General features: G+C 40.3%; 1 protein-coding gene across 1 annotated transcript in view; it reads left to right on the forward strand.

The window, feature by feature from the left end:
- Positions 1-22,126, forward strand: part of LOC132826571 (collagen alpha-1(VII) chain-like) — a 248,660-nt gene that overhangs the window by 169,859 nt on the left and 56,675 nt on the right. Inside the window, exon 61 of the mRNA XM_060842528.1 lies at positions 588-623. Within this exon, the coding sequence (XP_060698511.1) occupies positions 588-623 (36 nt within the window). The remainder of the gene's footprint in view (positions 1-587; positions 624-22,126) is intronic.

The following is a 22,126-nucleotide window of genomic DNA, read 5'->3' on the forward strand; positions in this document are numbered from 1 at the left end:
GCATGGGAAGTCCTGACACAGTTAACTCCACAGGAATTACCCAGGATGTTGAAATGTCTTATGGCATTGTCTGGAACCTTGTCTCTTGGTGCCTTTTCTCATCAAAAATTATCAATTTCTAAATTGGAAGCTCCAATATACCTTTAATATCCAGAACTGTTTGGAAGAGATATTTCAAGGATTCCAGCTCTTGATCATCAGAGGGTGGAGCAGAATCATTCAATATTTTTCAAGGTGATGGTAGATTTGACAACTCCAGTCAAGCAGCTAATGTTTTTGTAAGTGTAACATTTTTCTCTTCTACAGTCAGTAGAAATGCATAAATGCACAATATAGATAAATGTCCAGTCAATGATATTCTACATTAGTATTTCTGGTCAAACATTTTCTTAACACAACAAATAGAAGGGTATATTGACTGGAGAGTTGGGTTGAAGCTTATGTGGAGCATAAACACTAGCGTGGAACTGTTGATCTGAAGTGTCTGTTTCTGTAGTATAAGTACCTTGTAATATCTCTATGTGTTCATTACTGATTGAGGTTTAGCTTATGTCCTATTAATAGTAACACAATTGTTTTTATTTCAGGGTGAACCTGGTGAACATGGCAGCAATGGAACTGCAGTAAGTTTAAATTAAAACTTTGGCTAAAAGAATCTAGTAGGCACTCTGGACTAAACCATTACAAAAGGATCAGCCAATGCAAGTTTGAACAACAGGAAGCTATGTGTGAAAATAGAAAGTTTGCAGCATGTTTCATGCATTATGGAACTGTTGAATTAAGATATTCAAGATGGTTATGAAGAAGGTAGTGCAAATGGTTCAAAAGGCAGAAGGATTGAGTAAGATAATACTTTAAATGTTAGTGCAATAATATTACCATCATCTATTCATAGCCCCATATAATTTTTCCACACCTATCTATGTTCTTAACTACTATTGCAAATAGAATTCACCTTCACCACAGACTGCACTGGTTCCAAAAAAAGTCAGAGCAAATAAGGATGAGCAGTAAATGCCGATGTTGCCAGTGTTGCCAACATATTGAGATTTTTTTTTAAATGTTATGATTGTTGCCAGGTTGCCCGCAGGTTTTGCTGATATAATTGTAATGACTACAAAAATGTAACTCTTTTATTGTGGTGTTGTGGAATGTCCTGGAAACATGATTAGGAAATAAATAAATAGAAAGGTCTTTTTTCATCACACTCTTGCTTTTTTAAATTTGTTGGTGTCCTGTCTTATGATGCTTGTTCTTGGTTTATGAATTGAAAAACAAATCATTAGCAATGCATATTTATGTTAGTGTCTTGCATGGCTTATTTTCTACAGAAGTAAAGCAACATTTTTCTGTTTGTGCTGCTTTGCATTGAGCCTTAAGGATAATTCTATTTGCACAGTTAACTAACCAGCAGCGTAACAAATGTGCTACAAGCTGTATAATGCCTTTATTGAGGGGTTTTCTTCCTCTTGTTTTATGGTGCATAAATGTATTGGAGATGGAAGTATAAGTGGTTTAGTTACAATAAAACTTGTGTTAAAAATAGAGTGCATTGTGATTAATTAGGTACTGATTTACTGACCAGAAACTGTCAGAGTAACTTATGTTAAAGTACATTACTTGGTTCCACTTCTAGAAAATTTGTTAAAAATCACACAATACAGGTTATGGTCCAACAGGTTTATTTGAAAGTGCTCACTTTCAGAGCACTGCTCCTTCATCAAGTAACTGACCTGATGAAGAAGTCATGCTCCAAAAGCTAGTGCTTCCAAATAAACCTGTTGGGCTATATCCTGGTATTGTGTGATTTTTAACTTTGTCCACCCCAGTCCAACACCACCACCTCCACATTCTAGAATAATGTGTAAGTGTATTGCAATAACAGATTATAATTATATAGCACAAATATCATGAGAAAACATCAAAAATCACCTCTTAGTTTCAACATTGTTCATTTTGCAGCTGCTTTAATCTTCCTCGTGTCTTTCCAATGCCTTTTCATTGCCTAATTAAAATGACCATTATATTTCATTAAATGCTTTTCACCTCTAAGAGCATTTTTGAAATAATTTACCCAGTGGTGATTCAATCCATTTTTTTTTACTTCAATTATAATTTTTCAGATTGTCTAAATTATATTCCCTTACCTTTTGTTTTTTGCTATTCTACCTGTCTTGGTTAGTGCTAAGACATCCACTTATCCTTGTCTGTAAAAATCGATAATTTTTAATTATTTAAGACATGGCTATTACTTGCCATCCATTCACCTCCTCATTACAGCTTTACCTTCCACCTGTTGCACTAAAAGGCTCAGATGTTCATTTCATCAAAAGATTTATACCTCCAATATAGTAATTTAGCACAGTCAATCCACCTAGTGTGCACATCTTTGTGACTGGGAGGAAATGCAGTGAGTATGTGCAAACTGCACACAGACAGTCACCTGAGGCTGGAATCAAACCCAGGTTACTGGCACTGTGAGGCACCCCTGTTTAAAAAGGGAGTAAGACAAACGATGGAAAATTACAGACCAATTAGTCTAACCTTGGTCATAGGTAAGATCCTGGAATCCATTGTGAAGGATGAGATTTCTGAATCCTTGGAAGTGTATGGTAAAATAGAGCAAAGGCAGCATGGTTTCATCAAGGAGAGGCTATGCCTGACAAATCTGCTAGAATTCTTTAAGGAAGTAACAAGCAGATTAGACCAGATTAGACAAGCAGGTTTGGATTAGGAATTGGCTGGCTAGAAGGAGACAGAGGGTAGTAGTTGATGGTAAAGGTTCATCTTGGACTGCAGTTACTAGCGGTGTTCCACAAGGATCTGTTTTGGGACCATTGCTGTTTGTCATTTTTATAAATGACCTGGAGGAGGGGCTTGAAGGCTGGGTGAGCAAGTTTGCGGATGATACAAAAGTTGGTGGAGTGGTGGACAGCGAAGAAGGATGTGGCAGGTTACAGCGGGATATAGATAAGTTGCAGAGCTGGGCAGAAAGGTGGCAAATGGAGTTCAATGTAGTTAAGTGTGAAGTCATTCACTTTGGTAGGAGTAACAAGAAGATGGATTACTGGGCTAATGGTAGGCTACTTGGTAGTGTGGATGAGCAGAGGGATCTTGGTGTCCATGTACACACATCTCTGAAAGTTGCCACCCAGGTAAATAGTGCTGTGACGAAGGCATATGGTATACTGGGCTTTATTGGTAGAGGAATTGAGTTCCGGAGTCCTGAGATCATGTTGCATTTGTATAAGACTCTGGTGCGGCCTCATCTGGAGTATTGTGTGCAGTTTTGGTCGCCATACTATAGGAAGGATGTGGAGGCACTGGAACGGGTGCAGAGGAGGTTTACCAGGATGTTGCCTGGCATGGTAGGAAGATCGTATGAGGAAAGGCTGAGGCACTTGGGGCTGTTCTCATTGGAGAAAAGAAGGTTTAGGGGAGATTTGATAGAGGTGTACAAGATGATTAGGGGTTTAGATAGGGTTGACAGTGAGAACCTTTTTCCGCGTATGGAGTCAGCTGTTACCAGGGGACACAGCTTTAAATTAAGGGGAGGTTGGTATAGGACAGATGTTAGGGGTAGATTCTTTACTCAGCATGTTGTGAGTTCATGGAATGCCCTCCCAGTATCAGTGGCGGACTCTCCCTCTTTATGGTCATTCAAGCGGGCATTGGATAAGCATATGGAGGTTACTGGGCTAGTGTAGGTTAGGTAAGCTTCGGTCGGCGCAACATCAAGGGCCGAAGGGCCTGTACTGCGCTGTATTTTTCTATGTTCTATGTTCTAATACTGAATGGCCTGGACAGAGTAGATGTTGGAAAGATGTTTCCATTGGTAGGAGAGACTAGGACCTGAGGGCAAAGCCTTAGAGTAAAGGGAAGTCCTTTTAGAACAGAGATAAGGAAAAACTTCTTCAGCCAGAGAGTCATGAATCTATGGAATTCATTGTCACAGAAGGCTGGGCAGGCCAGGTCATTGAGTATATTAAAGATTGAGATGGATAAATTCTTGAGTATCAAAGGGAATCAAGGGTTATGGGGAGAAAGCAGGAGAATGGGTTTGAGAAGCTTATCAGCCATGACTGAATAATAGAGCAGACTCGATGGGTTGAATGGCCTAATTTCTGCTCCTATGTCTTATAGTCTTATGGTCTTGCTAGTTTGTCCTTGTAGTTTATTTTCTACGTCTTTGGTATCTTGATAATCTTCCTTTGCTGGGTTCTGCACTAAATTTATCCCAGTATTTAGGGCTATCACTGACTTCAGCCTCCTTATATTCTTTTTCTTGCAAATTAATACTCTCCTTAACTTCCTTAATTAAAGGATATTTTATTCTAGCAATGGTTGGTTTATCTGTGTTAGAATCCTTCCTCCTTATTAGGCTGTATTTTTGCTAAGAGTCATGAATTACCTCCTTAAATGTCTGCCACTGCTTGCTTACTGTCATTCCTGCTAATGTATCCACTCAGCTTATTATATTGTTTTTCAGTTAAGTCATCTCTATGTTCACTTCATTCTAATCCCTTTGTTAAAGTTAAACACAGTTATTTCTGAGCCGAAAATGTGTTGCTGGAAAGGTGCAGCAGGTCAGGCAGCATCCAAGGAACAGGAGAACCGACGTTTCGGGCATAAGCCCTTCTTCAGGAATGAGGAAAATGTGTGACACACTTTCCTCATTCTTGAAGAAGGGCTTATGCCCGAAACGTTGATTCTCCTGTTCCTTGGATGCTGCCTGACCTGCTGCGCCTTTCCAGCAACACATTTTTGGCTCTGATCTCCAGCATCTGCAGACCTCACTTTCTTCTCGAACAGTTATTTCTGAGCCAAGTTTCTCACTTGTGGACTGAGATTCAGAGAAACTCAATTGGTCTGGTCGCATCAGTGAAGAGAGAGACAATTACTGTTTTCAGAGTCCAATATGACTCTCCCTCTGAATAGTTAGGGAGCAAGTTCTCCATAAGGAAAGGGATCTTATTAAAATTAACTTGGTTGCGACCAGGTACGGTAGTGGATAAGTAAACCAAGGTGAGATAGTTCGCCCTTTCTCACCCAGGAGCTTAACAGTTTGAAGTATCGCATCTGAAAACATAGCAAACTGGGACACTTCAGCCAGGAACAGGTCATAACAGTTGGATAGCTTTTTCAAAGACCTACAGGTCCAACAGACTGAATGACTTCCTTCTGTGTTGTGGTACTACCTGTCACGCAAGCTCTTCAGTTCTGGAAGTCACTGCTGCATATGAACCTCAAATGTCGGAGCAGAGGAAAGAAAGATTAAGAGGGAATGTCAGCCACAACAAAAAAGGCAACTTAATACTTGGTCTGTGAACCAAGATTTCAGATATGCTCATATATAGTGCCCTTGTTAGAAGTTAGTAATTAAAATGTTTCAATTTAATAATAACAGTAATAAAGTTTTAGTCTTAAAAAAGTCTTTTTTAGTCTTAAATGACTAGTTTATCACAAAAGTATTGCTGTGGTTATTCAAGTTTAGTTGATACTGTTATTGCTAAAAATACATAAAGAAAGCTTAAATGTAGGTACAGATAAAAGGTACTTGCAGATTGCCTGGATTCCTGTGTCAGAACAGCAGTAGCTTTCTTCTTGCCTTCTTTCTGATGCACCCATTACTTAGGAATTCTCTCTGATGATGTCTAACTGACGAACAATTCAGTAAGATCATGGCTGAGCTGATTTTAACCTCAACTTTACAATCCTGCATGTTTCTGACTGTTCATTCCCCAGTAATCAGGAATCTATCCACTTCTGCCTTCTGTATGTCCTGTCTTTTGAGGAAGGGAATTCCAAAGACTCGTAACCTTCTCAGAGGAAAACTGTTTCTTTATCACTGTCTTAAATGGGCAATGCCTTATTCTAAACTAAGGCCTCTAATTCTAGCATTGCCTCAAAGTTTTCCAGAGATTCTGCACAGAGATGGCTTTCACAACCCACCATTATCATCATATGTTGTTTTAAAAAAAATTGAAGATGCCAGTGTTGGACTAGGGTGTACAAAGTTAAAAGTCACACAACACCAGGTTATAGTCCAACAGGTTTATTTGGAAGCACTAGCTCTCGGAGTGCTGCTCCTTCATCAGGTGGTTGTATAAGTTTTGTGTCTTATAATCTTATACGCCACAACCACCTGATGAAGAAGCAGCACTCCGAGAGCTAGTGCTTCCAAATAAACCTGTTGGACTCTAACCCCGGGTGTTGTGTGACTTTTAACATTTTAAAATGGGCCAAGGTTTGATCAAATAAACAAGTTAATTATTTTGAGACTGATTTCTGTCTCTTGCTCTTTTAGAACCTTAGAATTTTCACAACTTTATAAGGAAACATTATGTTGTCCAAGGACTAATTGAATCTCCTTTTATGGCTGATACTGAAATAACACAGATAACACAGTTCAATAGGATTTGAACTATTGAAATTTTACAGACTCTAGTAATTGTAATGAGGTCAGCCAGCTGGGCCTCATAGAATATGAGTTCCCGGATTGTGGCTGTTAATCTAGTCCAATCAGTGAGCCCTGGCTGAAAGATACAAATAGGAGTGTTAGAGACTCTGTTCACTCTGACAGCTGGCTCTGAGAGAGCTGGATCTGTGTCAAGGGCTATGAGATATTGGCCTCTGTGGAATTATAATCTGTACTTATTTCAGCTTGAAAGAATTTTTTAAAAAGGGCTATTTTTCCAAGTTACAAATTTTAAAGCAGAAATGTGTTTTTAGTAGTTCTCTTAAAACCTGCAATATCAGTATAAGCTGTAGTTTCTACCACCAGAGGGAACCATTTTATTATACCTATATACAGTAGCAAGCAACCAAACATGCATTCATTTTTCTCAGGCTTCCCAAAATCCTTTTCTGCATCTTATTTTCTCTAATTAAATTTGGTTATGTCGATAAAATAGATCTATTTTTCTGCACAGTGAGTCATGTCATAAGCTAGGCCTTGGGCAAAGTTCTTCCTCAAAATAAAGTACATAAATACATATATGCATGCTGACATTCTTTGACTATATATTAATAGTAAAAATTCCAGTTAGCAGAAGGAAATGTCACAAACCATTAGTGAAATGTTAGAATATTTATTTTAGTGCAATAAATGAGCAATTATTCAGAATATTGTTCTGGACCTCTTCAGGCCTATCTAATGTTTTTCAAAAGGAAAGCTTCCTTTAAATGCTGAAAAAACAAAATCACTGCTTTCTCTGGAGAGAATAGTTAAGCTACAATTCCAAGTTTGTGTATAGACCCCAATCATTTCTGAAGTAGTGTCCACGCAAAAATTTCAATGTCTTTGCTGTCTCCATAGATAATGCCTGACTGATTTAGTGTTTACAGCAATTTTTCTTAAAGAATCCGTACTTACACCACTGAAGCTATCTTTTAAAAACAAAACTGTTCCACTTTATTATCATTGCTTTTAAGATGCTTTTGTTTTTAAAATTACTACTTTGCAATGTTTTAAAAGATTGACATCATCAGGTTTAGAAATGACTTGTTGAAAAGGGGAGGTGGGCTGAGGAGAAATCTTTCACAGATATGTCTGATGGTAATATTGTTTCATTAAAATCTTGAAGGAATGACTCTCTCAAAAGGGAGTATTAATGGTATAACTCAATTTTTGCATTTATATAGAACGTCACATGGGGGTGATGGTGATGTGGTGGTAATGTCAAGTAAGTTAGTACCCCAGGTTAATGTTTTGGTGACATGGGTTTGAAACATCATGGCAGATGGTGAAAATTAAATTCAATGTTTAAAACATCAAGAATAAAGTCAACCACATAACCACGGTAAACAGTCATTAAAAAAACCATCCGGTTCAATATTTCTTTATTTTTCTAGTTCTTTTCCCTAAAGCCTTAAGACTCTTTACCTAGATACCTTGGTAAGTAAGATGGCACTGTAAGTGGCAACTTGTAAACTTTTCAATGTACTCACTTGAGTACATGTGACAAGAAAACTAATTCTAATTCTAATGTCCTTTTTGGGAAGGAAATCTGCCATCCTTACTGGGTCTGGCCACCATGTGTCCACAGCAGTGTGGTTGACTCTTAATAACCCACTGGCATTAGGAATGGCCAATAAGTGTTGGACTAGCCAGTAATCTTGCAAGTGAATTTTAAAAAATGTGTACCAATGTGTTTTACATCCACTTAAGGACTTTTGATGTGTGGTTACCATTATAATGTAGAAAATTATGGCAATTTGCACACAATGCCTTAAAGTGGCAGTGAAACAATGAGCGGATAATTATTTCTAATGAGACTGTTCAAAGGATAACTAGTGGCTAGGAATCCCATGTTCTTCTTTGAATAATAGTGTGATATTTTTTGTTTTCATTTCAAAGCAATAACTGTGTTTGGGAATCAGTATTACAGCAAGACCCCTTCATTGTCCAATATGTCTAGGACAATTTTCTCTGGACATGAATGAGTTTCTGTAACATGGTGGCAGGAATCCAGAATTGGGAATTTCTCTGACATTTTGATCCCACCCGTGGTCCTGGAGAGATTTTCATCAGGGAGATATGGGAATGGCCTTGGATCAGGGAGATGGTAGGCCTAAGACATCAACCTGATTCTTCAGTTTATTGTATAGTCTCCTCACCTAATCACCCTCTGACCACTTTATCATCAAACCCATGAACCTCTATTGACTGAAACATTATTAAAACAGTCAAAAGAAATAGCACGAATTGAATAGTCATGAAAGAAACATTACCCTTTGATCATCAACCTGTCAAAGTAAACAAACATTACTTGAATATGCAATTATAAAACAGATATCCTCTTAGAAGCTCATAACTCTGTCGAAATAAATAACCCCATATTGTCTTAGACAGCTTTTTAAACAAATGCTGCAATGCAGAATCAGTTAGTGTTGCTGAAGACATCCAGTTCATCATAATCCTAGTCCTCAGCACAACTGTGTATCTAAAGCCTACAGAATCCATTAGTGCCTTTGAAGGCAGTCAAAAGCTCAGACATCTGTCAAAACTTTGAACCAGGCAAATGGATGGCTGATTTGTTCTTTAGAGTATGAATGGAAGCCTTGGGAAAGATTTCACTAATTAGCTATTGATCTTACATCTTGCTAGTCTGTAAATATTGTACAATGAAGATAAGCACTTTGTTCAGTGGATATTCTCATGTGGTTGAACGCTTCCATTTTTACAATGCTGTTCTTCCACTTCACAGTATTCCAGTTGCCTCAGTAACAAACTGGCAGCCATTTTATTTAATGGTTGGGGTTCTGTACCTTTCCTAATGGCAGTACTGTCATAAATCAACTCAGTAAACAAATATTCCTCAGGCTACTGAAGTTCATGATGAACTGTAAAGGTCATGCCATATACTTAGCTTTTCCTGCAAACTCCACATGGTTGACATCTGCACTTGCAGGTGTGATTTAGGAAGTCCTCCAAAATCATGCTGTCCTGCTGAAAATTACAGATATTCAGAAAAGATCACTTCCATCATGATTCTGGCAACTTTTAAACAGGGTGCAGAGTTCCCACACCATACCCTTTTCCATAGCAGTGAAAATAACAGCAGACAGAAAGGTGGACAGAATTCTAGATTTATCATTTAGCTGTGTTTTTTTTTTGTCCTGCCCAACTTGATGTTTCCACTTGCAGGGGAACCCAAAAATATAAGAAAGGTTAGATTCCACCACAGTATGGAAACAGGCCCTTCAGCCCAACAAGTCCACACTGACCCACCTAAGAGTAACCCACTCAGACCCATTCCCCTAACTAATGTACATAACCCTATGGGCAATTTATCATGGCCAATTCACCTGACCTGCACATCTTTGGATTATGGGAGGAAACCCATGCACACATGAGGAGAATGTGCAAACTCCACACAGACAATTGTTCAAAGTGGGAATCGAACCCGTGTCTCTGGTGCTGTGAGGCAGCAGTGCTAACCACCGAGCTACCATACCCATCCCACAAAGTCACTAATAAATCCAGTAAGAAATTCAGGAGGAATCTATTTATCCTGAGAATGGTTAAGTGTGGAATTTGTTATCATGTTTTTGAGCAGTGTGAATGAATAAAACATTGAGAAGCATTTAAAGGAAAGCTAGATAAACGCATGAAGGAGAACAAGAAGAATATGCTGAAAGGGTTTGGGAAGTAAATGGGAAGAAGGCTCACGTACACTATAAACATTTACACTTGTCTCTTCTTCTTGTAATTCTATATAATTTTTGTGAGATGCACTGCATATGTTTGGACTCTATAGAATTATTATTAATGGAATCATCATCGCTCTGTTACCAAAGGTTCATTATTTCCTTCATTCTATTGGAACTGATAAGGGCAGGAAATGTGTTACTTGTACTTGTACATCATAGAAGAACTTGTTCAAGGTTTAATTGGTATAAGATCAACATCTCCTGTGTTCAGAAAGATTTTTCCTCTTCCATGGTTCTTCTCCTCTCTTATTCTTTATTGAGCCCAAGGCTATTCAAGATTTGAAGTACTCCTTTCAACTAAACTTCTTAATTCTTGTTAAGCACAAAGTAAGCCATTACTCATGTTTGTTCCTCCACTATGTTGAACTGAAATCTCACTGCAACGCCATCTTTCTCGAACTGAATTCTCACTGCAATGCCATCTTTCTCAAACTTCAAATTTATAGAATTCCTCACCTCCTTCAAATTTCTTATCTGATTATAGTTTTCAGGATGTAAAACAAGATTGGCAACAGTCATAAGCCAGCCTTATACAGTGGTCTAAATGTAGTAAAAATAACTGTGCAAAAGTATGATTAAATAGAATTTTATCCTAAAACACAGAAAAAACAATATTAGGACAGAGGACTGAATGGTTAGTTAAAGAAGCAGGTTTTAAAGGGCACCTCAAATGTGGAGAGAAAGACAGGTCGTCTGAGAGGTTTAGGGAGGACATTTCAAAGTTTAGGGTGCAAGTAACGGAAGGCACAGCCATCAGTAGTGGAAAAATTGAATATGAGAATGTGCAAAACCAAAAGTGACCTAAAGGAATTTGACAATGAAAGAAAGAAAGTGAATTTTTAAATTAGAACAATATTGGATGGGAGCCCATGTAAGGCCAGCAAGCAAAGAAATCATTATTTTGTTAATTTGTTTTCTCAACCTTGCTTTTGTACCACCAGTAGTGGAAAAATTGAATATAACAGAAACCTAAAACAAATTTGGAGGAAAGATAGGTCATCTAATCATGCAGAGAGTCATAGATTCACAGATCTATACAGCACAGAAGAGGCCCTTTGGCCCATCAACTCTGCACCAACCAATCCACATTAATCTCTCTTTCCAGCATTGACGCAGAGCCATGAATATTATGACATTTCAAGTACTGCTCCACATATGTTCTAAACGTTGCAAGGTTCCACACCTCTACTACTGTCCCATGCAATGCATTCCAGACCCCCACCACACTCTGAATGTAAACAAATTTCTTCAGATCTCTTCTAAATATCCTAGTCTTCACCTTAAAATTATGCTCACTCGTTATTGACCCTCTTCCTATCCACACTGCCCAAGCCCCAAGCCATCTGGGGCTGCCCAGTCTCTCTTCATAACTAAATTGCTCCACCCTAAGCAATATCATAGAGTCATAGAGTTTAGAGTCATAGAGATGTACAGCATGGAAACAGACCCTTCGGTCCAACCTATCCATGCCAACCAGATACCCCAACCCAATCTAGTCTCACCTGCCAGCACCTGGCCCATATCCCTCCAAAACCTTCCTTGTCACATACTCATCCAAATGCCTCTTAAATGTTGCAATTGTACCAACCTCCACCACATCCTCTGGCAGCTCATTCCATACACATTCCACCCTCTGCGTGAAAACGTTGCCCCTTAGGTCTCTTTTATATCTTTCCCCTCTCACCCTAAACCTATGCCCTGTAGCTCTGGACTCCCCGACCCCAGGGAAAAGACTTTGTCTATTTATCCTATCCATGCCACTCATAATTTTGTAAACCTCTATAAGGTCACCCCTCAGCCTCCAACGCTCCAGGGAAAACAGCTCCAGCCTGTTCAGCCTCTCTCTGTAGCTCAAATCCTACAACCCTGGCAACATCTTTGTAAATCTTTTCTGAACCCTTTCAAGTTTCACAACACCTTTCCGATAGGAAGGAGACCAGAATTGTGCACAATATTCCAACAGTGGCCTAACCAATGTCCTGTACAGCCGCAACATGCCCTCCCAACTCCTGTACTCAATACTCTGACCAATAAAGGAAAGCATACCAAACACCTTCTTCACTATCCTATCTACCTGCGACTCCACTTTCAAGGAGCTATGAACTTGCACTCCAAAGTTTCTTTGTTCAGCAACACTCCCTAGGACCTTACTATTAAGTGTATAAGTCCTGTTAAGATTTACTTTCCCAAAATGCAGCAACTCACATTTATCTGAATTAAACTCCATCTGCCACTTCTCAGCCCATTGGCCCATCTGGTCCAGATCCTGTTGTAGTCTGATGTAACCCTCTTCGCTGTCCACTACACCTCCAATTTTGGTGTCATCTGCAAACTTACTGACTGTACCTTTTACACTCACATCCAAATCATTTATGTAAATGACAAAAAGTAGAGGGCCCAGCATCGATCCTTGTGGCACTCCACTTGTCACAGGCCTCCAGTCTGAAAAACAACCCTCTATCTACCTTTGAGCTAGTTCTGTATCCAAATGGCTAGTTCTCCCTGTATTCCATGAGATCTAACCTTGCTAATCAGTCTCCCATGGGGAACCTTGTTGAACGCCTTACTGAAGTCCATATAGATCACATCTACTGCTCTGCCCTCATCAATCTTCTTTATTACTTCTTCTTCAAAAAACTCAATCAGGTTTGCGAGACATGATTTCCCATGCACAAAGCCATGTTGACTATCCCTAATCAGTCCTTGCCTTTCCAAATACATGTACATCCTGTCCCTCAGGATTCCCTCCAACAACATTCCCACCACTGAGATCAGGCTCACCGGTCTATAGTTCCCTGGCTTGTCTTTACTGCCCTCTTAAACAGTGGCACCACATTTGCCAACCTCCAGTCTTCCGGGACCTCACCTGGGACTATCGATGATACAAATATCTCAGCAAGAGGCCCAGCAATCACTTCTCTAGCTTCTCACAGAGCGCTCAGGTACACCTGATCAGGTCCTGGGGATTAATCCACCTTTAACCATTTCAAGACAATCCAGCACTTCCTCCTCTATAATCTGGACATTTTGCAAGATGTCACCATCTAATTCCCTACAGCCTCTATCTTCCAAGTCCTTTTCCACAGTAAATACTGATGCAAAATATTCATTTAGTATCTCCCCATTTTCTGTGGCTCCACGCAAAGGCTGCTTTGCTGACCTTTGAGGGGCCCTATTCTCTCCCTAGTTACCCTTTTGTCCTTAATATAATCGTAAAAACCCTTTGGATTCTCCTTAATTCTATTTGCCAAAGCCATCTCATGTCCCCGTTTTGCCCTCCTGATTTCCCTTTTAAGTATACTCCTACTTCCTTTATTCTCTTCTAAGGATTCCCTCGGTCTGTCCCGTCTGTACCTGACATGTACTTCCTTCTGTTTCTTAACCAAACCCTGAATTTCTTTAGTCATCCAGCATTACCTATACCTACCAGCCTTCCCTTTCACCCTGACAGGAATATATCTTCTCTGGATTCTTGTTATCTCAACTCTGAAGGCTTCCCATTTTCCAGCCGTCCCTTTACCTGCGAACATCTGCCTCCAATCAGCTTTCAAAAGTTCTTGCCTAATACGCCTGGTGAATCTCCACCCCTCTAGTGCAGTCACATTCTCCCTATGAGTAAAACTGCACAAAGTACACCAGTTATATCCTAACCAACATTTTGTACAGTTCAACATAACCTCCCTGCCCTTATATTCTATACCATGACTGATAAAGGCAAGTGTCCCGTCTGCCTCTTGACCATCCTGTTAACCTATCCTGTCACCTTCAGGGATCTATGACCAAACACTCCAAGATGCCTTGTTCCTCTGCTGTCCTTCCATTCATTGAGTACTCCCTGTCTTGTTACTTCTTCCATGGTGCATCACCTCACACTTTTCAGGCTTAGATTAAATCTGACACTGATCTGTCAATCGTCCAACCTATCTGTATCCTCCTGTAACGTAAGACCTTCTTCCTCCCTGTCAAACATCCAGTCAATCTTTTTGTCATTCATAGTTATCATTTCATCTATATTGTTTTCATACATCGTCAACAATAAGGGACACAGCATTGATTGCTGCGGTACGCCACTAGACACAAGCTTCCAGTTACACAAACAGCTTTCTACCACCACCCTCCATCTTCTACCATGCAGTCAATTTTGCATCCATCTTGCCAAGTTAGCCTGGATCCCTTGTGTTTTTACCTTGCTGCCTTGTCAACTCAGCAGCGAATAAATCAGGAAGGGGGAAGGTTGAGGTCGTTATTTGGAATATTATATCCAGTTTTGAACCTACATCTAAGGAAGGATGTGCTGATGGAAGAGGAACTCTTGAGGAGATTCACAAGAATAATCATAGGGATGAAGGGTATGTCATATGGATAGCATTTGAGGACTCTGAGTCTATACTTGATGGAGTTTAAAAGGATGAGAGGGTATCTGATTGAAACTTATAGAATACTAGGAAGCCTTGAAAGAGTGGACATGGGGATGAGGTTTCAACTCTTAGCAAAGGACTAGGACTTGATAACAGGGACTCAGAGTGAAGGGACAACCCTTTATAATTAGGAGGAGAAGGAATTTCTTAAATTAGAGTAATCAAACTCATTACTATGTATGGCTGTTGAAGTCAAGTCATTGAGTGTATTGAAGACAGAGATAAAAAGGTCCTTGATTAGAAGGGGATCAAAGATTATGGGGAGAAGATAGAAGAATGGACTTGAAGAGTGTAGTGAATGTAATGAGGTCAGCCCCTGATTGGGGCTTTTAATCTAATCCAATCAGGACCCCTGGCTGACACATAAGTATAGGAGTGTCAGATATCCTGTTCATTCTGGGAGCTGACTCTGAGGAAACTGGACCAGTGTCAAGGATTTTCTATGTGGAAATAAAGGGTGACTTGGTGATGGGAGACCAGCCTCTGTGGAGTTATTTCAGTGGCAACAAGAGAAAAGCATACTCCTGAAGAAATATGCTCGTAACTGTTGGCTTTGAGTTGGGGTAAGTATTTCTGGCATCATGCCATTATTTGGGAAGCTTGACTCATTCAATCCAGCCATCGTGGGCCCAATATTTGGAAAGAATATGTCACTTTTTCCAAGCAAATGACATTGGGACAGATGAAAAGCAATGAGTAATTCTCCTGACAGTTTCTGAACCTGCAGCTTATTTAAATATTCGAAGTCTCATTTTCTCTAAGGTACCAGTTACAAAAACTGGATTTAGTTGACAGATTTAGTTAAGGAATATTATGACCCCAAGCCTCCTCTAATTCTGAGATGTTATCAGTTTTACTCAGCAATTAGAGAATCAGGGGAATCCATATCAGCATTTTTAATTAGGTTAAGAAAACTGGCAGAGGTATGTGACTTTGGTTTAAACATTAATGAGATGCTTAGAGACCAATTGGTATGTGGAATTAATGACGCAACCTGAAAAAGCAGCTATTAGTTGAAGCCCAACTGGTATTCAAAGAGGCACTACAACTGGCTTTATCAAATGAAGATGCAGCAAGTGGAGAATACGAGTTGCAGGGTGTCCCAACAGAAGTTCCAACCCTCACCAATCCATCTGAGCCTGGGTAACACCACTTCAGTGATGCCAATTGCATAGTCTCACTCAGGACATATCCTGAACAGATGGACTATAGTAAGACCACAGCAAGACCCCAAAACAAAACCAAGCCTCGGCCAAATAATTAAAATGTTTTTTTATTAGATTACTTACAGTGTGGAAACAGGCCCTTCGGCCCAACAAGTCCACACTGACCCGCCGAAGCGCAACCCACCCATACCCCTTACCTAACACTACGGGCAATTTAGCATGGCCAATTCACCTGACCCGCACATCTTTGGACTGTGGGAGGAAACCGGAGCACCCGGAGGAAACCCACGCAGACACGGGGAGAACGTGCAAACTCCACACAGTCAGTCGCCTGAGGTGGGAATTGAACCCAGGTCCCTGGCGCTGTGAGGCAGGTACTTCAGGATCTGGGCAAGCAAGCCATGGTAGTTGTTGCCGGTACGTTGACTTGAGACAGCAGGAGAGTACCACTAGATCTAAATTCAATAACAGAACTCATAGGTTGGTATGTAGGCGAATGCACACCCTGGAAAGCCCACCTACATCTGGTTTGGAACAGTTAAGCAGCTTAGCAACATCCAAATTAAAGCCAATCAAAATAAACATCTGGTTTAATGGCCACCCAGTTCTAATGGAGGGCGATAACTTTAACAAACTTTGTACTGGACTCCAATCCTTAGGCTCTCAGCTAGACTGAGAACCTATACTAGGGAATCTTTACAGATTATGGGTACAACTTTGGTTCCAGTCTCTTATGAGAAGCAGCTGGTTCAGTTACCAGGGATTGTAGTGAAAGGCTGGGGCCAGAGGTTGATGGGCAAAATTGGTTGAGAATAATTCACTTAGATTAGTTCAACTTAGTTTTGACTAGAATGTGGCTGCCTGACGGAAGTCCTAATTAAATACCTGGGCGTTTTTCAGGAATATATAGGGTCAATCAAAGGGACCAAGGCCACCTTGCATGCCAACCAGAAGGTAAAAACAAGGACTGCAGATGCTGGAAACCAGATTCTGGATTAGAGTAGTGCTGGAAAAGCACAGCAGCTCAGGCAGCATCCCAGGAGCAGGAAAATCGACATTTCCGGCAAAAGCCCTTCTTCAGGAATACAGGAAAGTAATTCCATGCTTCTGCAAAGCCCACCCAGTGCCATTTGCCATATGGGCAAAAGTAGAGCCAGAGATCAGAAGGCCAGAAAGCGAAGGAATCAACAAACCAGTCCAGTTTGCAGAATGGGCAACACAAGTCACACCAATTTTGAAGGCCAGTGGGTTGGTTTGCCTTCATGGGGATTTTAAACAAATGGTAAGCTGCTTTTTGCAGCTGGAGAAATACCCAATCCCTCACATAGAGGCATTATATGCAAAACTGGTGAGGGGCTGTACTTCATGAAGCTAGACATGAGACATATGTACTCACAAATGTGGTTAGATAAGGATTCCCAGACTTATGCTACAAATAATAACCAAAAAGGTTTGGACCAAATTACAAGTCTTCCATTTGGGGTATCGTCAGCCTGCGCAATTTATCAACAGACAATGGAGAACATTTTACAAGGTCTACCCCCAGCTTGCTATTTATCTAGACAATATGCTAATAAGAGGGAAGACCAATAAGAGCACTTAGAAAACTTGGACATGGTACTTTGATGTTTCACCCAGATAGCCATATGCATTGGAAGGAAAACATGTGTTCCAGGCATAACAAGTAACCTACTTGGACTACAGAGTCAACAAGGTGGGGCTACACCCATTGGAAATAAAGTGAGAGCAATCAAAGATGCCTGGGCTTCCAAATCTATCGTGGACCTTAAGTCTTTCCTTAGGTTGGTGAGTTATTACAGAAAGTTCATCCATCTTGGCACCTTTATATCAACTCTTGAAAAAGGTCAGCCTTAGAAATGGTCAGATAGCCAAGCCATAGCTTTCTGGGAAATGAAAAAACAGCTATCAACCTTTAAGGTGTTAGCACACCATGATCTCAAGCAAGATTAGGTATTGACATGTGATGCCTCCCCATATACCATCAGGATAGTATTAGATCATAGATGGCCCAATGGAGAGGAACACCCAGTAACATATGCATTCAGGACTTTGGATAATGCAGAGCGTAAATACGTTCAGATAGAGAAGCAAGGTTAGATGGTCATATTTGAAGTCAGGATGTTCCACAAATACCTTTATGGATGTAAATTTGCAATATTAACAGACCATAAAGCCCTGCCAAAACAGTGCCACCCATAGCTTCAGGCCGAAATCAGTGATTGGCTTTAATACTACGTGCATTTAATTACAAAGTCAGAAGTCACATGACACCAAGCTTTAGTCCAACAAGTTTATTTAAAATCACAAGCCTTCAGAACATTGGTCCTTAATCAGGTGACTCCACCTGGAAGAGTCTGCAGTGCTTTTAAATTTTTCCGACACAGTTCCAGTCACAGCCTACAATATCAGAACTGAATGCATAAAGATCTGATCTTGGCAAAACTGAAACTGGTGGTGTTTGGGGAGACCAAAGGAACATCACAACCAGAATTGAACCTTTTTGGACCTGGAGATTCTAGACCACAGTAGAGGACAACATAATATTATGGGGAGCAGGAGTGATTGTCCCAAGCAAAAGTTGCCACCAGATACTGGCTGAATTTATCCAAAATCAACTTCGGGTTTCCAAACGGAAGACGTTAGCAAGCAAATATGTCTGGTGGCCAGAATTTGATGCAGACATAGTCATGTTGGTGTGGCAGTGCCCAGAGTGCCAACAGGACAAAAATTACTGCCTGTAGCTCCCTCACATTCATGGGAATGGCCTGGTAAATCCTGGACTCAGTTACAAGGCAACTATACAGGTCATTTCATGGGCTCAGTGTTCTTAGTCGTTGAGGGTGCCCCATCAAAGTGGCTGGACATCCATAGAGTTTATTCATCAAACACAATGACGACAAGAGAAACACTGGACACATCTTACAATACACAGACTCGTGGAAGTGTTGGTTACAGAATGGGCTATTGTTTACAAGCAGGTAATTTAAATATTTCCTAAAGTCAAATAGTATTCAACATAAAAGGATATCTGCATACCATCCACCCAGTGGTCTGGCAGAAAGATCACTCCAAAAATTGAAGTCAGTCTTCAAGAAACAACCTACAGCTTCACTAGATACCAAACTGTCCTGGTTCCTATTTGATTATAGGACCATCCCTCATGCAACTACAGGGATAGCATCAGCAGAGTTGCTAATGGGGAGAAGACTCTGCACCAGGTTAATCTGATTTTCCTGGACCTGGGGAAAGGGCGAAATGGCATCAAGAATGCCAATGCTGGACACAAGACTCCGCTAAGCAAGAAAGACGGTTTATGTCAAGCGATGAAGTTTCATGTAGAACCATGGGAATGACTTTGTATGGGTAAGAAGCACAGTCGACCTGAAGTCAGCTCCAGTAAGGTATAAAGTTTGGCTTGGTGCAACCGTCCTGAACAAGCACGTGGACTATATGAAAGCCAAAAACTTGCAAATGGTGCAGGAGCAAAATGTGCTTGGCTCCTCAACAGATTTTACGACTGTTCTGGAGCCCATGGTTTCTCCCTCTCAGTCAAGCATGAAGATACCTCAGAAGCTAAGATGGACATGGCAGATGTCACTCCTCGACGGCTTTGCCACCTGAAGAGGAGAATGAATTTCTTTTGAGCCATTTTGGGCAGAACAGGCAAGCTGCTGTGTGCACCAGCCATATCAGAGGCAAATTTGGAGGAATCTGATCTGGTGTTAAAATATGCCAGAAGTATCTACAAAAAATGAACCAGCTTACAGCGTTGGACTCAGAGGGAAAGGGATGTAGTGAATGTTATAGGATCAGCCAGCTGGACCTCATAGAATGTGAGTTACACCACTGAGGCTGATAATATTGTCCACTCAGGAAGCTCTGGCTAACCGGTAAGAACAGAAGTGTCAGCCATCTTGTTCACTCTGAGAGATGGCTCTGAAGGAGCTGGATCAGTGTCAAGGACTCTCCATTTATAAATAAAGACTGACTTGGTGATGGGACGAGTCTCTGTGGAGTTATTTCAAGAAACGTATTAGCTATGATCAAATAGTGGAGTGGACTCAATGGGCCAAATAGTGTAATACTGCCCCTATAACGTATGGTCTTACAGACTTTCTAAACCTAGGCAAATTAAGGCTCTTAAGGCCCTATTAAATGCCACTTTAACTCATCTGCTCTGCTGGCAAGACCCATGCCCTATTTGCACATGAGAAGCTGCCAGTTATAACATAGTAGCCTGGTGGCTCAGTTAGGGATTCCTGATCAGCCTTCACAGAAAGCCACGCACCCACCAATGACAAGGAAGCTTCTGCTGGAAGAGTCCTCTTGCCCTCCACAACCTCATCCCTCTTCAGAGAGGCCTGTTTGCTGGTCACCCAACAGGCACTCACCTTCTTTATGAGCCACCATTATCAGTTGCTGTTTATTGCATCCTTTGGTCCCAGAACTGGCCACCATTTCCCAAGTCTGTGTAGACTTTGCAAATTCTCCTCATGTCTGCATGGGTTTTCTCTGGGTGCTCCAGTTTCCTCCCACAGTCCAATGATGCACAGATTAGGTGGATTGGCCATGCTAAATTACCCCTAGTGTCCAGGGATGTGTAGACAAGTTGATTAGTGACAAGAAATGAAGGATGACAGGGATAAGGTAAGGGGTAGATCTGGATGGGAAATCTTTTGGAGGGTTGGTATGGACTCGATGGGCCAAATGGCTTACTTGCACACTGTAGGGAACCTATTCTAAGGCATTGCTGCAGTCAAAATCTTTGCTGGAAAACGTTACTACCTGGTGAGGACTGGAACAGATTTGACTCCAGCACTTCTGCATGTAAATAGCCTGCCAATTACATAGTGCTTAGGTACGTGAAAGATCACTATGAGTAATATTAGAAAGCCACAAATGTCATCAAACCTTTCCAAAGGTTAATGGCCTTAGAGTGCACTGGGAAAATATTGGTTAAAGTAAGGCCAAGGTCATTTCCCTTTTATTCTGGTGTCATCTATTGGCATTGACCTTTTGCTAAATTACCAAATAATATTTTAATGTTGTAAATTTGCACTTCAACTTTCAAAGTCATTTTTCAGAGACAATGTGATAAGCAATTATTTCCAAGCATCTAATGTTTTTTGATGAAGTTTTATTGCTAATTGGCCATCAAAATGCAATCTCTCAGCTTGGATTAAAACACATTTAATTATTTGCAAACTGATCCCTGTTGACCAGTTAATCATGGTTGGGTTAATCTGCATTAAAACCATGTTCATTCTTATTTGTGGACTCTTGTTTACATTGAAAAACTGTAATGTTTATATTTCCCAGAGTACTGATAAATCCTTCAGCATATCTGTAGGATTATGGGTTTTGGGAGCTATTGCCTTCAGAACATTATGTGCTTGTCTCATTACTTTTATCACTTTTTGAAAGGTCTACATATTTGAAGTATGCAATTAATCAGTCTTTTCTTCCTTCAGAGAAGAAGGTTGGCAGAATATAACCAGATAGATAAATTAATCAAGACTTTTTTTCCCATTTACAACTTTTTTCTTTGAACATTTGATCAGCAGAAAATGTGATACAGTATTCTCACAAGCTTAAATAAGGAATCTTGCATAGATCAGTAACAAGACCTGCCATAATAAGGTTGTGCCGTCACACTGTTACATTTTTGCAAAATATATCACCAATATTCCCTTCTGACGGCTCATCCTTGTGCATTAGTCAGTGACCATACAGATAACTACAACAATGATTTGAAGAGATAGATGTATTGAGTGTCAGTCATGAATTGAAACTTGATTGTGTACCCTGTTAGTCTGAGGCCAGATGAGAGGGATTGAAAACAACTGGGACAAACAGAGATCTCAGTCTGCTCGGATGGATCAAAGAGAAATGTAAAAGCAAATAAAAGGATTGTGATGAAACATTCACTTTAATTTGGTGCAATGATCATTGTGTATCAGAATTATCACAAGAATTTTCAGTTTCAATTGAATGACTGTTGTCAGTTTCTGATTCTTTAATAAAGGTTATTCAAATTGTTGCAAATGTGTTTAACAAAAATTTGCTCAGGGCCTCTCATTCTATGGTGCAATTGTTTCAGAAAACCAGTTTACACATAATGGCTTCTCAGTGCACTTCTGGCAAAGTTAAATCAGTGGAGTGGAAACAGCTCTGTGGATATTCCAGCCTTCAGATTCACAAACTCATCTGACATTCAGCTAGCTGACAAATGGGTTTATGATAGCTTGGACACTCTAGTCCTGATTTTTGATTGGACTAATCAATCCAATTTGACTTGGTATTTCG

The sequence above is a fragment of the Hemiscyllium ocellatum genome, chromosome 23 (genome assembly GCF_020745735.1).
Source record: "Hemiscyllium ocellatum isolate sHemOce1 chromosome 23, sHemOce1.pat.X.cur, whole genome shotgun sequence".
In the NCBI taxonomy this organism is placed as follows: Eukaryota; Metazoa; Chordata; class Chondrichthyes; order Orectolobiformes; family Hemiscylliidae; genus Hemiscyllium; species Hemiscyllium ocellatum.